The 18,677-nt window shown below is 39.0% G+C and overlaps 1 protein-coding gene and 1 long non-coding RNA gene across 6 annotated transcripts; both read left to right on the top strand.

The window, feature by feature from the left end:
• The first annotated feature begins 2,077 nt into the window (after positions 1-2,077).
• Positions 2,078-16,459, top strand: LOC141639652 (replication protein A 70 kDa DNA-binding subunit B-like). 5 transcript variants are annotated; one of them, XM_074448726.1, is made up of 13 exons: positions 2,552-2,626; positions 4,972-5,070; positions 5,394-5,591; positions 5,722-5,850; positions 12,259-12,413; positions 13,020-13,287; positions 13,431-13,530; positions 13,625-13,752; positions 13,830-13,908; positions 14,073-14,184; positions 14,497-14,675; positions 14,763-14,883; positions 15,062-15,444. In XM_074448726.1, exons 2-13 carry the CDS (start codon positions 5,049-5,051, stop codon positions 15,194-15,196), a joined length of 1,626 nt encoding a protein of 541 aa, XP_074304827.1. In that variant the 5' UTR covers positions 2,552-2,626; positions 4,972-5,048; the 3' UTR covers positions 15,197-15,444. The 5 variants fall into 5 exon arrangements, with proteins under 5 accessions (XP_074304829.1, XP_074304828.1, XP_074304827.1 ...); XM_074448729.1 differs by lacking the exons at positions 14,497-14,675; positions 14,763-14,883; positions 15,062-15,444 and adding an exon at positions 16,238-16,459; XM_074448730.1 differs by lacking the exons at positions 5,394-5,591; positions 5,722-5,850.
• A 753-nt stretch (positions 16,460-17,212) lies between these two features.
• Positions 17,213-17,633, top strand: LOC141639653 (uncharacterized). The gene is made up of 3 exons (XR_012542619.1): positions 17,213-17,297; positions 17,389-17,467; positions 17,541-17,633. It is a non-coding gene; the product is annotated as an uncharacterized LOC141639653 (long non-coding RNA).
• Positions 17,634-18,677: the final 1,044 nt, after the last annotated feature.

Here is an 18,677-nt window from a genome sequence, read left to right as displayed (position 1 = left end):
GTCTCAAACGCATCAAACTTGAAACAAGAAGCCATAATAATTAGTTAGAGTTTGTCGAATAAATCTCAGTAATTTAAAAATTCCACTCTCTCTCTCTCAAAAACTTGTGAAAAAAATGGTGAAAGAAGATAAAGGATGTAAAGATAGATTAAGGGAAAAAAAAGGATTGAATAAAAAAGAGAAGGTAAGAATAAGGTTCACTGATGTGATGAATGAACAAAAATTAATGGTATGATTAATTAAAAAGATGAAGGAGATGGATGAGATACACCGATGATAAATGATGAATCATTGGTTTTGAGAAAGAAGTGATAGGTATAAAGAAACAATCATGCTTTTACAGCCATTAAATGAATGACAAAGACAACTCATAATAAAAAAAAATAAAACAACACACCAAATACAAGAAACCGGGTCATGTGCATATAAAACGGGTCTATTTGACCCGTCTTATGGCTTAAGACGGATCCTTCGGTCTGAAATAAGAATTTGTGTTGAACCAAACACCTCCTAAATTAATTAAGGGATATTCTACATGGTACCCCTCAATTTTTCGACTTTCTACATGGTACCCCTACACTTTTTAAAATATAAATGGTACCCCTAATTGTTGTCATTATCACTAAGTGTACCCCTAAATTTTATTTTCCCTTAATTAAACTTAGTTTTAGGCGTTAAGTGATTACTTAGACGCGTAACCAAGCTTGTCATTTATCACTCCCATGACATAAGGACTCTATTAAGCTCAATATCCATCTTTAAACGTGATAATTTGGCAGGGAATCAATAAATTTTTCGTCGAATTTTTTTTAGCCCATATATATCAATAAATATTAGGATCGAGATGGATATTGAGCATAATAGAGTCCTTATGTCATGGGATAATAAATGACATGCTTGGTTACGCCTCCAAGTCATCACTTAGCGCCTAAAACTAAGTTTAATTGATGAACAATAAAGTTTAGGGTATACTTAGTGATAATGACAACAATTAGGGGTACCATGTATCTAACACCTTTCTAAAATATGAGAGCACCATGTTACTATTCATTAATGAATAGTAATCATACACAATGAACAGTGCAGCGCAAACGGGTTGGGCTGGGTCTGTTGTTCGTTTTTTGGTGTATTGTTCGGTTTTGGGCCTATTTTGGGTCTAAGTTGTGAATACTCCTCATAATGGCATACTGGGCCCTTTCTAATACCTCAGCAGCTCAACTTTCTATCAATCTCTAACTCTCCCTCATCTCCAGCCCACTACCTTGCCTCTTCATACCCCCACTCTCACCTCATCAAATGTTAACAGCTTTATTATCTTCTTCTTTTCAACGGCACCATCTGAATGGCGCCATTTCCGGCACGGACACAACTGTCCCGGGCTGTCCTAACTTCCCCATCAAATGGGAGCGATTGGAAGGTTCTTAGCTGTGGATTATATTTTATGCCTTTGGCTTGGTTTAATAATGGCCCTAAATAAATTTTTCTGTTCAATTAATAAGCTTTTCAATTAATAGATACTAAATTGAAATAACTAAATAATGATGGTTTAATAATGGCCCGGTAATAAATTATCCTTTCCAATTAATAAGCTTTTCAATTAATAAGGTTTTTAGTTTGTTAATTTTTTTTTTTCGAAGCTGTTGTCTTCAAGCTGAGTTACAATTGGTTATTGGTTTGCTGCCTTCAATTTGCGGGCGAAATTTTAGGTTTTAAATTTTAAAAAATAACAATTAGCTGCACTTAATTTTTACTGTGCTCATTTATTGCAATTAATTTCAGCAGTTTAGACCGCTTTCGTGAATTGGAATTGGTGCATGGAATTTGTGTTTAGCTATTGATTACTCGAAGCCGTGTTGTGGTTCAGTTTAAATCCGCAAATTATCTGATAATATAATTAGTTTTGGTCTGCAATTTGCAATTTGCAAGAGCACAGTTTCAGAGGGTTTGATGGATTACAGTTTACAATTACTCATTTATAAAGTTGTGTATAGGTTTATATGTGAGGAATGATTACATATAGTTTTTGGGGGATGGTGGTGAGATATGCTCAGTAGTTAAACGTGCAATGGTAGATTAGAAATATGGTTTAGGTACTTGTTATTTGTTGGGAAAAGGCAATAACCAATGGTCAGAGATATGGTTTATATGATTGTTATATTTAGAGATGTCTAATTTTCAGAGTAGCTTCTTTAGCTTAGGGGGTTTTGGTGTAGTCATACCTTATATTGGTACTTGATTGGTATATTTTAATGGTTTGTGTGGATTAGAGTGGGGTTTGGGTTTAGGGGTGCCTTGTAGTAGAGCAAAAAATTAAGGTGAGGTGACCTTTGGTAGTGGGTTGCTTCTAACTATGTAAATTAAGCAACAGGTAGGGTGTGGTGATGTAAGTCTAGACTACATGAATAGTACTTGTAAGGGAGTGTGTTGTCTAGGCAGCTCTATATATGTTTACTTTGACAGTAGCAACAAATTCAGTTCATTCCTCAATAAGCCTGAGGTGAAATTTTATCTAAGACTTAAACCTTCATCATTTTTTTTGCTTTTCTACGTTCAGAACTTGATATTTGTTTGTGCGGTTCTGGCAGGTCAGACATTGGAACAACACTTGGGGCAGCTCGGACCAGAGGTAAAAGAAGGCTTACTTTACACTTTTTTTGTATGCGATGATTGTGGCTTGTTAACTACCGCTTCTATTTGTTGTTGTGTGAGTTTTGGAAAACGTCTTCCTGTGTTGATATTGGCGGTGTCTAGCTTGTTTTACTTAGGTGGGTTAGCGGTTTATCTATATTTGTAGTTTGTTAGCTTTCATTTTGCCACCAGGTGTAAAAGGGCAGTTAAACTTGGTTGGTAGTAAGTCGAATGGTTAGTTTAATGGTGGTTTCAAGTACGTTGGATGTTTATTATTGTTGCGATGTAGGGTGTACTAAAGTCACAGTACCACGCCTTCCATGTTAAGTGTTAGATTGTGAGGTTTTAGTTGCCAAGGATGGTGGTGCAGGAGGGTTGTTCCACTGGATTGAGTTGCCAAGGGTAGTGGTATAGGCGGCTGTGGGTAAGGGTGTTACTTGTTTGTAGGATCTGTGATTTGATATCTTTGTCGCGATTTATGGTCTGGTCTGGGCGTTGTTAGGAAGTGACTGAATGTTCAGTCTAGGGTGGCAGCCTTCCAAACCTATTTTTGAAACAAAAAATGGTGGAACAGGCAATTGGTTCGTTGTGGCCAGCCTTTTAATTTGTTAAGTTCACAGGTTCCGTTTCAAATGGCGGGTGAGAAAAGGGAGTTCAAGATTTCATTCCGCGGCCTATTGTCTGATGTAACTAAGGCACTTAAGTGGCCAGACCCGATATACAGCCAGGCCAACTTGGCAAGGACCAAGGCTAATTTGGTGCTGGCTAGAGGTCTTGGGCCCAACTCATGCTTGTTTAGAGGGCAACCAGGAAGGGACCTAGCTGAATCCGAGGAGCAGGCAGCTGAGCAAGCAGTGGATTTTCTTGTTCAGAAAAAGCAGGTCATCATAGACGACATCAATTTAGAGATGAGAAACATGTATAAGTCATGCTGTCATTTCTTTAAGCAGAAGAGCACGGCGTTGGAGTCTATAGAGAAACCGAAATCCTATGGTAAGCTAGGGACCGATAAAAAGAAAAAGGTCAATGTGCCTACTTCCCTACCTAAGATTGTCAGCGCAGATCTGTAGGCCATTTGGATTCAGGTGGTGGCGGCTTACAAAATTACTACTGATGCAGTGGACTTCATAACCCAGGCAGACGGTAGTTACGTTTGTTGTTTTACAGTTACCTGGCCTGACCACGCATCCAGAGAGCGGTATTTTATCGGAGATAGCTGTAACACTGTGGACACGGCAAGGCATAGCTTGGCCAAGAAAGCGATACAATACTTTCAAAAAAAATACGGGTTCTCTGTCAAGGATGCTAATTTTAACAGGATGAAGTGTTCACAAATTCAGTGTGGGTTTAAGAGGCGCAGATACTTATTTGCCAGAGAACGCCACATTTGTCTACCCGCTGATTTAGAATCCGTGCCTCTCTTTATTGCTGATGGCTACCGCACCCCTGAAGGACCCTCCTATGGTATTCGCTCGGGTTTAACTTTACCACCGCCCCCCAAAAAACCTAGAGCTGTTGCAATGAACCCGTCTTCGGGCCCTGTCCTGCGTGAATCATCAGGAGTCGCTGCTACAATGCAAAGCAGCGCGGCTGGCAATGGATCTTAGGTACTGCCTAGGTATTAGGTAGTCCTACGAATAATCGTCCGGTTAGCGGCCCCCGTGTGTTGGCAATGTATTAAAGATAATAAGCCTTTCGTAGGGCACGCTGTAAACTTTTGTAGCAACGCAATAGGCAATCAGGGCCGTAACTCAGTACTCGAGTAACCTTTAGTGCGAAATGTATGCAGTTGCAGATAACAATAGCTGTACTTTTGATAAGCAATGAAATGTCCAAAAAAGGCCAACCAAACCTTTCTTTATTTGCCTGTTATGTGTTCTCTATGCTTGTTTGTTGCAATTGTTTACATTTAGAGTTTTGGGTTAAGCTATTAAGCTACCCTTACAAACATTATGGCCTGGAATTTCAAAACTGCACGCCATATGTGTCGATTTATATTCAGTTTCTCAGGTAGATACTTTCACTTGGGTTTGCAAGGCAGGGTTTTCGAATAGCCTGCAAATTCATTAAATACGTAAATGTCGTCTTGCTCTTACAGTTCAAATAAGTGCTTTAAATAAACACTTACTTACCCCATACATAACTATTCAAACAACTGGGGTTTGTGCCGGGTGCTTATGATTTCGCCATACTTGGTTAGAAATATGCAACCCAAACATAACAAATTCTGCTGGAATTGTAATAGCTAAATTCCAACTGAGGACGTGTTTTTTAGAACAACTGATATAAAATGTATTTTTTAAAATGGAGTGCTGATGTTTGCTCCGTTAAAAATTGTGGCAGGACGGTTGCTTATATATTGATTGGTCGCTTCAGAGATCAGGAAAACCAGCATAAATTGATTCACCACGGAATTGCCAATGGAGTCTTCTGAGGTTATAGGTCAGCAAAGAGCTTTTGACATTTAGTAGTTGAAAAGGAAGATTGTCGGTATAGATTGCAGCAAGCTTATTTCAAAGAGCCACAAATTTAAAATCTTAGTCTTGTTTTATTAGCGTACAAAACTTTTGAAGGTGAATGCAATATGCCAACAAAAAACAGAACAACTGAATGGAGCAAATATAGGTGTCCAATTTGGAATCATGCACAACTGGACAAACCACATGAGAACAACGTATTCAATGTAAGACAAACTTACGACCCAAACAATGACTGTGCTGCCATGTTTCAAGCCACCTCCCACTAATGATTTTGGGAAGTTACAGGTGACGTCAACACAGGTAGAGCTGCAACTAATGTTAAAAGAAAACGGCGCGCTGGAAAACAACAGGCAGACACTACATCGCACAGTCACCAGCAGGCGGCTAGCCAAACATATAAATCAAGGCGACTTGCACAGACTGAACAACCACCTATTGAGCAGACTCTCACGGGGAACCAGCGCAGGCGCCAAAAAAAAAATGGTAAACTTCACAACCGCAACAACTTTTCTCGGTTGGATGTTATATTCAAAAGCCTAATGTCATTGCCAGTACAAATATAGGATTCAGTATTAAACAACAAACTTGGCTTTTGTAATGGAATTGAATACAGGCAATGCTCCGCAGGCCGAGGGTCAAGCAACTACCCAACCATATAGCTCTAGACGGATGACGCCACCTGTACAGCAACCTATACAGAACACAGAATCAACGGCCAAACGGAAGCGCCAAAGAAAAAAGAGTAATGTTCCTTAATGAACTATTAAATAATATCAGAATTTTTATACCAGAGTTATCCGATTACTAACATTGCAAATATATGATAAATTATTAGACTACAAATTTAACTTGGGCTTTTGAATAGAAATTCCGGATGCAGTTGGGGGGAAGCCAGTGCCATCAGAGGCAAGTAAATTAAAAACACCCACCTACTGTGTACACTGTGGAGGAAAGAAGTTTGAATATGAAGCAAAGGGGTTGTGTTGTTGCAATGGTGATATCAAGTTGGCTTTTAATGAATACCCAGAAGAACTGATTCGTCTTTATACTGCTAGAGATAGTGAATCCGAGGAATTCCAGACATATTCGAGGTTGTATAACAACCTCTTCGCTTTCATTTCTTTAGGAGGTCACTTTGATTCAGATTATCACAAGGGAATTTATGTTTTCAAGGCACAAGGGCAAGTGTATCATTTTTTGCCGGATTTAATACCTATGGATAGTATTCCTAGATACCTGCAGTTATACTTTTATGACGGCCAGTACGAAAAGGAAAATCGGATGCGGTTGTTCCCTAATGATCTGAATGAACAAATTGTGACCCTTCTTATGGGACTTATGGATGATAATCCATATGGCAAATTCTTTAGATCTTTGAAGGAGGTGGAGGTAGCTCAGGATACAAGGATAGTACTTACTACTCGCACCCAGTCATGACCAACGCGTGTATAATGCACCCACATCTGATGAAGTTGCGCTTGTTTGGCCGGACAACACAGCTATGCAAGGAAATGAAGGCCCTCATATCATTGCATATGGAAAGGGTGCACACACGCATACAATCAAGCATTATTATGGATGCTATGACCCATTACAGTATCCACTACTATTGCCAAGGGGGGATTGTGGATGGCATCAGGGATTAAAGAAACAATCAAGTCCTTCCTTTGAAGGCGAGGGCAGTTCTTCTTTCCCACTATCCGCAATGACAACTGAGGAGCCTGAAACGCTCATACAATTAGAAGTGGCAAGTAAGTTTTTTTTTTAATAGGGGTTTTTGATTTTCTATAAGTTCTGCAAGTGTGCTATGAATATTTATAAGTAAATTTACCATTGCTAGATGCTGCTAGGAGGCGCACAAGAGCTGACAAGCGAATATCCTGTAGAGAGTACTATGCGTACAAATTTCAGATCCGACCTGGTAACGTACTTCTTAGAGGAGGCAGGCTGTTCCAACAATTCATTGTCGACATGTACGTGAAGATTGAAAATACAAGGTTGGACTTTCTCCGCTTAAACCAGGAAACCATTCGGGCAGATCTGTATCAAGGAATCCTTGACACGCTAGAACTTGGGGAGAACAATGCGTGTAATGTTGGGAAAAGAATTGTTCTACCACCGTCATTCATAGGGGGTCCTAGGGATATGCGTAGAAGGTATTTGAATGCAATGTCTCTCGTCCAAAAATATGGGAAGCCGGATCTATTCATAACTATGACGTGTAATCCTAATTGGCGAGATCAAGGCGAATTAGCACCTGGTGAACAAGCGCACAATAGGCCAGACCTGGTCGCTCGCATCTTCCATGCGAAGTTGACGTTGCTAAGAAAGCTGATCAAGGAAAAGAAAATATTTGGCGAAGTTGCAGCCATGATTCATGTTGTTGAGTTCCAAAAACGTGGCCTACCACATGCACATTTCTTGGTAATACTGAAACCAGGTTTTAAAGTAACATCACCAGAGAAGTTCGATCAATATGTTTCAGCGGAAATTCCTACAACTGAGAATCCTCATCTAAGGGCAGCTGTAATCAAACATATGATGCATGGTCCATGTGGTGTTGATTTTCCAAAGTGCGCCTGTATGATAACAAAAAATGGGAAAAGAGAGTGTAGCAAAGCCTACCCCAAAATTTTACGAAACTTCACAACAAATGGGACAGACTGCTATCCGTTATATAGAAGGCGTGATACTGGTCAAACAGTTTTAGTGAGGAAAGTTGAAATGGATAATAGATCAGTTGTTCCTTACAACCCTTACCTACTTGCCATGTTTGATTGCCACTTGAATGTAGAGGTTTGCTCAACCATCAATGCAGTGAAGTATTTATATAAATATGTATATAAAGGTCATGATCGAATCTTATTCAACGTTGAAGCTGGAGGTGTGGCTCCGGTGGTTGATGAGATTCACAAGTATCAGTCTGGTAGATGGGTATCACCCCCAGAAGCTGCTTGGAGAATTTTTGGGTTCAACCTTTTCGACATCTACCCACCTGTTCATCCTCTGCCAGTCCATACCCCAAATAGCCAGCTCATCAGGTTCACAGACAACGAAGAACTAGCAACGGTCGCAGCTGATGAACAGAGGACTAAAACTATGCTTACCGAATTTTTTAAGACAAGTGCAGCACTACCTGAAGGGGAAAAATATCTGTATGGTGAGTTCCCAGAGCATTTTGTGTGGATAGGCAAAAAGAAAAGCTGGAAAAAAAGGAACTCTGGTGTAGTCATTGGCAGAGTGGCGCACGCATCACCTGGAGAAGGTGAACGGTATTATCTGAGATTGTTGCTGGCACATGTAAGAGGGCCAAAGTCATTTGAAGATCTGCAAACAGTAGACGGTGTTTGTTGTGCAACGTATCAGGAAGCGGCATTAAAAAGAGGGATACTTGAGCAAGACAATGCAGTTGAAAAATGCATGGACGAGGCTGTAAAGGTAGAAATGCCTCACGCGCTCCGTCGTCTGTTTGCAACTATACTGATCTTCAGTTCTCCGAACAACCCCGCAGAATTTTGGGACCAATTTTACCCAGCCCTTTCGGAGGATTTTGCAAAGCAATTCCCAGGGGAAGAGGCAAAAATTTTACAGTTAACTGCTGGGAAAGTGGAGCAGTTTTTGGAGGGAATGGGTAAGAGCTTTGCACATTTTAATTTGGCTCACCTACATATTATACAGGAAACAGTTGTGCAAAGCACAAGAGATATCAGTGATGCTTTGAATGCTCCGGTCCCTCTCCTACAATTAGCTTCCAGGAAAGAGCTCAATACTCAACAACGAACTGCTTATAAGACTATAATGCATCACGTAAAAACTGGCAAAGCCGGAGCCTTCTTCATTGACGGCCCAGGTGGAACAGGAAAGACATTTTTGTACGGGGCATTGTATGCAAAGGTACGATCAATGGGTAAGATATGTTTGCCGACAGCAAGTTCCGGAATAGCCGCTTCAAACTTACCAACTGGCAGGACAACTCATTCAAGATTTAAAATTCCCCTGGATACTGATGAAACTTTGACCTGTGATGTGTCAAAACAAAGTAGTTTAGCATGCCTGCTAAGGGAGACATCATTGTTTATCTGGGATGAAGCCTCGATGGCAAAAAAACAAAATATTGAGGCTGTGGATATGCTATTAAAAGATGTGTGCAGTAGTTCTGAGTTATTCGGAGGAAAGGTTATTGTTTTTGGTGGTGATTTCCGACAAGTCCTACCAGTTCTTCCACGACGCACGCAGCAGGAGGCTGTGGATGCTAGCATAGTCAGTTCAGCTCTGTGGCCGCAATTGACAAAATTTAGCCTCACTGAGAACATTAGAGCCAGGGCGGATCCTAAATTTTCAGAGTTCTTACTGAAACTAGGTAATGGAGAACTGCAAAGTTCAGAAAAAGGGATGGTTGAGCTTCCGGAGGAACTGATATTGAAAGCAGATGCAGAAAAACAACCTGAAGAGCTACTGATTGATGCTGTATTCCCAGAAATTCGAGGGAACCAATTCAGTACGGATATTTTTACTGAGCGGGCCATATTGACACCAAGAAACAATGATGTTGATTCCATCAACAAAATCTTGATTGAAAAGTTCCCTGGCAACAGCCATATTTACAAGAGTTTTGACAGCGTGATTGATGACAATTCGAATGTATATCCCGCAGAGTTTTTAAACTCGCTGTGTCCGCCTGGAATGACGCCTCATGAGTTGGTAGTCAAGGAAAACTCGCCAGTAATATTATTACGCAACCTAGACCCTGCAGCAGGCCTGTGCAACGGTACACGACTAATTTGCAAGCGTTTTTTCCCAAACATGATTGAGTGTGAGATATCAACTGGTTTTTACACAGGCGAACGTGTCTTCCTTCCAAGAATAACCCTTAAACCCTCCAAAAGTTCAAAATTTCCTATTCATTTCCAGAGAAAACAGTTTCCCATAAAGCTAAGTTTTGCAATGACAATAAACAAGGCTCAGGGACAAACATTGCAGCGTGCTGGAGTTTATCTGCCAAAACCTTGTTTTTCACACGGCCAATTATATGTGGCCTTGTCCCGCGCTAGATCTTCTCAGGAATTGAAGGTTCTCCACAATCCAACGGCTGATGATAAAAAAGGAAATTTAGTGAAGAATGTCGTGTCCTTTGAGGTGTCTTTGCGAGGGGGTGGGATTCGCTAAGCCTTCCGGGTAATACATACAAACCTATGTATTTAAGAAATTAGCTGCTTCTAGATATTTACGTTACACGTCGTCAGGCGTGCAAAGCTAATGTTCTAAATTTTGCCGTCTTACAGGAAATCAGTTCAGCATGCCCAAATCCCTGGGAAGTGCAGAATTGAATCCACAATTACAAAATACTATTCATATAATGTAAAGAAATCAATATGGCTGCCAACATGTTTTTGATAACTGTGTATTTTGGGGGGATGCAAATCAAACAAGAACAAGTGATCGACTGTCTTTAGAAAACTGTGCTTGGTTGCTTTGTAGAGATTGCTAGCTCAGTTAAGCTCAATAGAAATATTGTGAGCCAATCATGTAGGATGTATTTTGTTCTCAACAAACAAGGTTTCTATTTGAAATTGCTTGCATTACTTATAGCAGTTTTGCATGTTTAGTCATGGATATTCTTCACCCTTGATAAAGATCACTTGGAACGTGTTATGAGATAGAGTGTTATTATCTCGAAACATTCGAGCCATTTTTTGTTCTACGCAAACGATTCCCGCCCTCAAAATTTTGGGAATTGTGCTAACAATATAAAGTGTTGTTACTTCAATGGTTTAAGGATGACCAAAACATATTTGTATACAACTCATATAACAATTTCCCCTTCAGAATTTTAAAAACGCTCATGTCTAATAGCGCGCCATTACTAAAGCCGATACTCTTGATTCTTGGTTAACATCTGAATTAGAATTGATTTAATAATAAAATAGAAAATGGATATTCCTTTACAACAAATTAAATAACCAAAGTGATAAAGAAATTGACTATAGCCCGTCACCTAGGTTGTACTTGGTTCTCTCATTTAAAAGCCTTAATAGACTTGTCATTTCACACTCAAAATTTCAAAACACTTGAGTTCGGAAATGGATAATCTCTATTTCCTTTCGATCCATTTCCTCGCACAATCTCTTAAAATAAAAATTGCTTCTTACACCCTCATTTTCTTGTATGTTTGTGCGTAAATTTTTAACCAACTGCTATTGCTAATATGCGATTTGGGCTATTAATAAATACTTCTCTCTCCAATTCTTTTGAGGAAATGGAGAGAAAATGGGCTCCTAAAAATCTATAATGATTAATCACAATTATGTGTTTAAGGTCATTGTTTAAATTATACAATATCCAAACAATTTTAGAGTACATTTGGATTAAATGAAGTCAAACCTAGGCAACAACAAGAAACTTCAAGGCCAAATATATGGCTATCCGTTTGTACAACTATGAGAATCATTTAATAGCAAAGGGCTTATTGTCGCAAATTTACACTTGCGAAGGTTTAGCCATGTATTTAAGAAAAACACCGGATTTCGACCTACCAATCATGTATGAATAGTCTTTAAAGTTGCACGGGATTATACTTACTTTTTTTTTGGCGGAAAATACACGCAAATGTAATATTTAAACAACTAATTGACTTGGTAAACCTAACAAGTGTCTTAAAAAAGAGGAAAGTATACTAGCTCAAGGACAACCAAAGTACATATAAAAAGAATAAAAAAAAACCCAAAAAAGACTATACAGGACTAGGGTGTACCAGGCAACACCAAAAAAGAGATAAATTCAGTGGAAAGCATGGGAGAGATGACAAGAGGGAGTTGTCAAGTTTCACTGTTAACCTTACAATGGCATGATTCAAAGAATCGATTTACGAACCAGAGCATGCCCAAACACTCCTAAAATAGCTACACAATAAGCAATCAGGCGGGAAAGGACAGGACTGCACATCAACAATCAAGTACTTTTTCCAGCCATCACAACTTCTTGACTAAACGTGCTCCTTCGCGTCAAAGAAAAAAAGGGTAAACTACTCTTTCAATTTCAATTGTACTGACACGGTCTAAGTAACTGATAAATACTTATTTATAGTCTTGAGAGTTGGTATAGGGAATACTCTGAAATCTTTATCAAACAATTGTTAAGCCATATTTTGCAGCATCCATGAAACCTGAGAAAAAACTTGTGAAGGACCTAGATGATAAAGTCGGCCCGCATACTATTCGACTGATGGTTATTGACAAGGGAAATACACAATATTCACCCAACAAGAGGTCATCACATTACCAGAGGATTGTTTTTCAAGATGAAGAGGTAATTCAGAAATTTAATTTCATTTGGTTGATATAATATGCATTTATGAGTACATAATGTTAGAATAGCTGAATTCCAGTCTTTATGTGGCACCTGCAAAATAATTACAGGATACGTTTGGGGTGATCTAAATTCCTTGACCTCTATACAGTCAGGTGCCAGTTAATTGAGGTAGCTGACCTAAGTTAGAAATAATCGTAGCCAAATAATGAACCCAAACTTCGTCTTGTGCCACTTACCATACTGAAATGTTGTCCTAGAACACCAAGCATGAGGCTCAATTAGAACATAGACGTACGAGTGAGCCAAACTAAATCCCTGCAAGCCAACCAACACCACCCAAAGATTAACAGTTTGCAGTTTGGGTGCAATCTAGAGACCCATGGCCCTCTCATCTTGAATGTTATTGTGGTTAATAGCCTGTAATCTGTTTTCATAGAATATAATGACTGCAGCAATCAGATGGGCGTGTTAACTGTGAATCTTTGACAATAATTGTTGTTTACAACAAATACTTTTTTGCACTTTCGATGTTTATAAGGCGGGTGTTGATTGCAAGTTCAGATACTATTACCTAATTGCTTATTTCTTCTACATTAAATACAGGGCAGCAAGATAAAAACTATCCTCTACAATGATGACATTGGCGCTTATGAAAATATCATACAAAGTAAAGTGGAATATGACATCTCCAATGCAAAGATAAGGCCAATGCCTGAGAAATATCGATTGACTGCTGATGACCATCCTTTTCAGCTTAGCTTTGGTTCTGATACCATTATCAAAGCTGTTGAAGGGTCCAAACCTCCTATTGGTCCGGAGTACGTCACCATTGCTGCCATACCAAGAACCAACACAACTGATGACAGATATGGTTAGCAATAAAAATCAAATCTGAAATTGTATTCAGGCTAATCTGATATTGTGTTCATGCTACGCCCAAATTAACCTCTTCTGCATGCTGTTAAATTAGATACTGCTTAGTCTTACAAGGTTGCCTTGTTTGATAATGTGTAGATGTAGTTGGCGTACTTATCTATGTGGAGCCGCTGCGCCAGGTACCACGCCCAAGTGGGCTACCTTTGGATGTCCGTGAATGGATCATTATTGATCATAGGTAAGAACACAAGAACCACAACTAACCAAAATCTATGTGCTCTTTTACATAGTAAGTACATGTGTTTATGACTATATTACTTACACTGTTGTAGTACGGAACACCCACTGATCATAACAGCGTGGGCGGAGCTGGCCACCAGAGAAGGGCAGCAACTACAAGAAGTAGCTGAATCATTCCCAATCATTGGTGTAACCTCTCTAAAGCCGTCCTATCATAAAGGTACAACATCCTACCGGGGATTTTGTTTTGCTTAAATTGACCAGCATTGGCTTATAAGATATGAACTGCCATGCTAGGTTTCTCACTATCCACTACATCATCAACATTTGTGAAGATAAATCCAGAAGGGGAAAAAGCGGATATGCTTCGTGCTTGGTAAGAAACGTCTTTACCTTCTTTGAACTGCAGGACCACCAACCAAGGCTGGCCCCCTCCCGTTCTCCACACAACAACACACCGCCAAAGACCCTCCTTTAACAAAGACACCCCACAACTAATATTTCTTGGAAACTAACTTCACTACTTCTGCATGTTATTAGGGCTGCAGCAAATAAGACAACAATCTCTGCTAAGCACTGTCAAGTGTTAGATATTCGTGCTCCAGCAACCACACGAGTGACAACTACAACAAGGAAAATACGCACTAAAAAGGTACACAATTCCCAAATCACATATTGATGGCCCAATTTCAATGGTCTTACACAGACCCACTTAATGAGATGCTTGTAAAATGTCAAAGTGAGTTATACATAAAAGTTTCAAATTAAACATCGATTAATCGAAAATATGGTCAAATGTAAATATACAATGCGACCAACAATCATTTACCTAGCCAACTAAGCAAACCTTGCCACCATTTATATCATGGCCATGGAAGCACACAATTACCTTAATTATTATCCAATGGCGGCCAGATTTAAATGGTTAGACGTGGAACTGTTGAAACTGATATTAGATTCACAGGCTGCTGATACACTACAAGAAGAGCGGCACTGGCTTCATGTATCAAGTCCTGAATTCGATCGAAAGGATGTGCGCTTCTACCTTGGATGTATCCACTGTGGAACAGGAAGCAAGAAAGAAATCAATGTCGAGTATACTTGTACTACCTGCAAAAGAGCAGCAGTAACCTCTTTACCCAGGTGCCCATATAGTTTATAGTTATTCAGGAACAATATCAATAACCATAGAAAAACTTTCTAACAACATATTTTTGGGGTTGTATATAGGATGAACATCACTTTTGAAGCCATTGACGAAACAGGCTCTTACATGTTCACTGCATTCACCAATGATGCTGAAAAACTATTGCAAAAAAAGGCCAGTGAATTCTATACAATGGATCTAGAAGTAAGTTTCAAAACTAAGTCTATGCTCAAAGAATTATTGGAAGGGGTATAAGAACACGAAAAGGATTTACATATTTTAAAAGTAAAACTTACGGTGCATACGGCTATGCTGATTCCACGCCTCATTGGTCAGATTTAAAACCATACTCTTATACTGATACATGAAAACATCTACGCAGGTTCGTGACAAATGCCTAACAGATGCTGAAAGTAGAATTCGAAACAGCAAATTCTACATTCAGGTAGGGCCAGCACCGGCTCTCTCAAGGAACGGAGTGCTCAAGTGGGTACTCAAACAGCTTTCACTTGAGTAAACTGCATGGCGGCAAGGGTAGATGGTAAACATTTTGAAGATTTTAGGAGGCAAGAACTGAGGCGACAACTATTTTGTTAACGTATGCATGTTCTCATGCCAGAATAAAGAGTGGTTAACATAGCTGCCAAACATGGTGCCTTAGTACAACAATGTTTCATTTGTAATCAGTTGTCCACATAAGTGAGCCTCGAAATATGTACTCATCATAAAACGCCATCAATACTTACAGCTACTCTTTGCCGCTTATTTATCGGATTACCCGAGTATTATAGACCATAACAGGTCCTCTTAATTTGTACTAAATTCTGTTAAATGTGTTTACAACTATGAAGATTACCAAGCTTCTTTACGGCAAACACTGCAAAAAAAACAAACCGTTCTGATACACCTATGTTTGTGAGTTCATAGGCTGATATTGAGCTGCTTATATGATGTGCAAGGTGCAAAATTGCAAGATCAGTATTAGCCAGTATACCAAGAATAATCCATCTAACATATACAAGAATCACAGAAATTAGCACATTTAAAATCATAAATTGAGCTGCACATAACTTTAACTTAGAATAATTGCATCCCACAGAATTAGAACCCAAAAAACACCATATGAAAGGAACTGTGAAAATGACTATACTGAACAGCAGACCACAAATCAAGCAATTGAAAAAATATCTTTACTGATTGCAGGTTAACTACCCATGGACATGACAACACAATTAGAAAATATCAAATATTACCACATAGGCAGCTGTCAGAGTTATTATTTTTCAGTGCTGAGTAACCCTTGCCATACATTTAAAGTACTTTGTGTGTAAGACAATCAATCATTGCCATGATATCTAAACCAATATTACAAGCAACATAAACTCCTATAACTACAACTGTTCTATACTCTATGCTAACAACACTTCATCAACTACCACTGTAAGTTTAAGTTCTTTACATACTATCCATCTTTTCCAAAGTTGTATTTTAAATTCGTTTACATTACATATATAACCTGTTTGAATAAGACGCTAATATATTAATACTAATTGTGAAGGTCACCATGAAACCTATGAGGAAGCTTGCCAGGGAGATTGCAGGTAAAAAAACTCCACATTCCATTAAGGTCAAGGTCATCGACAAAACGAATTTCCATACTTCATCAGAAAAGAGCAGCTTGGAATCCCAAGTGATTACATTTGAAGACGAAGAGGTAGGTTTTACAAAATTCGTAAATATTTGGGGTTAAAGTATGTTTATTTAGACGGATCACTGTTAGGGATGGATCTAAATATTTAGATTTTTGATGCACTATGCGTTGTCTTATCTATTAATCATAATCTTCCAAAACGTACTGTTGTTATATTTTTCATGTTAAGTATTTAAAGCTTCACCTACTGCAGGGAGCTACACTTAAAACTATATTATACAATGAAGACCTAGAAATCTTTCAGGATGCTGTAGACGATGGAATGGAATATGTAATAAACAATGCGGAGGTGGATGTGTTAACTGTTCCGACCTATGTAACTCCAGAACAGCCAGTCTATCACATTTACTTTAACAGTAAGATCTTACCTGAATATTTATGGACAGCCAGTCTAGACAACCATTCAGCCTATTTATGGACCTGATTCCACATGTTTACCTGAATACATCTTACTCGCATCTATCCCAAGGGAATTGTCACTTGGTCATCGATACGGTGAGACATCACTAAATATTTCTTAGTCTGAAAATTTAGTATTTCTTATGAAATGGATCAACATTTGTTATTGTTCTATTTCAAACTAACTAACAATAAAACTATAGATGTCTTGGGAATTGTTGTATATGTGAGTTCAAAATACCAAGTACCGACACACAGTGGCCGGCCACGAGAGGCCTGCGAGGTTATCATCATTGATCACAGGTACAAAACTTCATCCATAGCATAAACATACAAATAAAAATTAACACCATGGCTCACCTATCATATTGTTTTGTAATGTAGTTCGAACGGTCATGATAGTAACAATTTGGGAGAGCCACCATTAACGCATACAGAGCTCTCCAATCCATGGCACCATCCTTTCCAGTTATTGGATTCACGGCTCTAAGGATGTCTTATGAAAAGGGTAATTACTCTTAATCGTCATGGAATTTACAGATTAAGTACCATCCCACAAAATTGTGCAGCTGAAACAATTGCCTATTCTAATTATGTAGGGTTTTCACTTGAAACAACCTGTTTAACATTTACCAACTTATATCCACAAGGGGAGGATGCTGCTTCACTGCATGCTTGGTAAAATTTCTACAACTCATGTCATGCTTGCATTGCACCAAAATTATATGAGTTAAACAAGAAAATGTTACAGGGGAGAGGCAAACATAGATCTACTCATTTCGAAGAACCAACAAATCTGTGAAGTGCGCCGTCCACAAACGCAGCGCATAATAACTACCATACAAACCCTCCTACATAAGAAAGTAAGTGTCCATCTTATTACCATAAAATTGCATGAGCAGTACCCGCTGATAGCTAGGTTCTATAGATAATTGCAAATGTTCATTGCAATTGACAGGTTCAAAACACTCTACAGGAAGAACGCCATTGGTTGCAAGTACAACTAAAAGAATTTGACCATACAAGACTACGCTTATATCCGGGGCACGCATGACCATCTGCGAACAGGGAACTATGAAGACATTGAAGTCGTCTATACATGCACCGATCCATTTTTTCACGAAAAATGCTATTTCAACTCCTAGGTAAAGATTCCATAAACCAGAGATGTTAACGAAACAGGCTATTAAATCTAATAGGGCGGGGTAATTATAAATGCGGATGGCCATAACATTTGAAGCAACGGAAGAAACGGTGCCTATTTTTCACCGCATTGACTAAGAGCGCAGAGCAACTACTAGAAGTGGATGCAACAACCTTATACAAAATGCTTCCAGTACTTTCATTTCTAAGTTTGCCGAACAATTCCTTCTTATTCGACCCTAAACAGTGCCTATTACAAGAACTGCAACAATTCAGGGGACATATAAACGACCATCGTGACTTTTCACGCTTGTCACCCTTACCACCGCACTTGACAAAGTTATATATAATATCTGATACTCATCCATATGAATCATTTTGAATGTAGGAAAGAGAAGACTACCTTGGCCAAGTTGAAAATCAGATTAGATGTACGCCAATTTACATCGAGGTGGCGCCTAAAAATTCGCTCTCAAGGGCACAAGTACTAGAGTGGTATCTCAAACAAGTGTCTCGAAACTAAAGTGCCGCCAAGGCTCTGTGGGAAACTTTTGCCAAGCTTATGCTCACAAAGTGCACGTTTTGACATGCAACACCAAATGTTTAGTATTAAGGAATAAATTCGGTGACATATTCTCGAACTACGCAATGGTTAGTAGCATGTAAATGATAATAACCGCTATGTTATGCCATCTTACCCAAAAAGTATTATGGCAATAAGATGTAATCTGTGAGTTATGATTAT

Source organism: Silene latifolia, unplaced genomic scaffold, assembly GCF_048544455.1.
Source record: "Silene latifolia isolate original U9 population unplaced genomic scaffold, ASM4854445v1 scaffold_506, whole genome shotgun sequence".
In the NCBI taxonomy this organism is placed as follows: domain Eukaryota; kingdom Viridiplantae; phylum Streptophyta; class Magnoliopsida; order Caryophyllales; family Caryophyllaceae; genus Silene; species Silene latifolia.
Note: the sequence above shows the minus strand (reverse complement) of the source record. Positions and strands in the feature narration are given on the sequence as shown.

What these genes read in the sequence shown, in the direction of transcription:
- LOC141639652 (XM_074448726.1), top strand. Translation starts at nt 5,049, where the DNA reads ATGGAGTCTTCTGAGGTTATAG. An exon ending in AAAGCCGTCCTATCATAAAG is followed by an intron (nt 13,753 to 13,829) that starts GTACAACATCCT and finishes CTGCCATGCTAG; the next exon opens with GTTTCTCACTATCCACTACA. An exon ending in GCAGTAACCTCTTTACCCAG is followed by an intron (nt 14,676 to 14,762) that starts GTGCCCATATAG and finishes GGTTGTATATAG; the next exon opens with GATGAACATCACTTTTGAAG.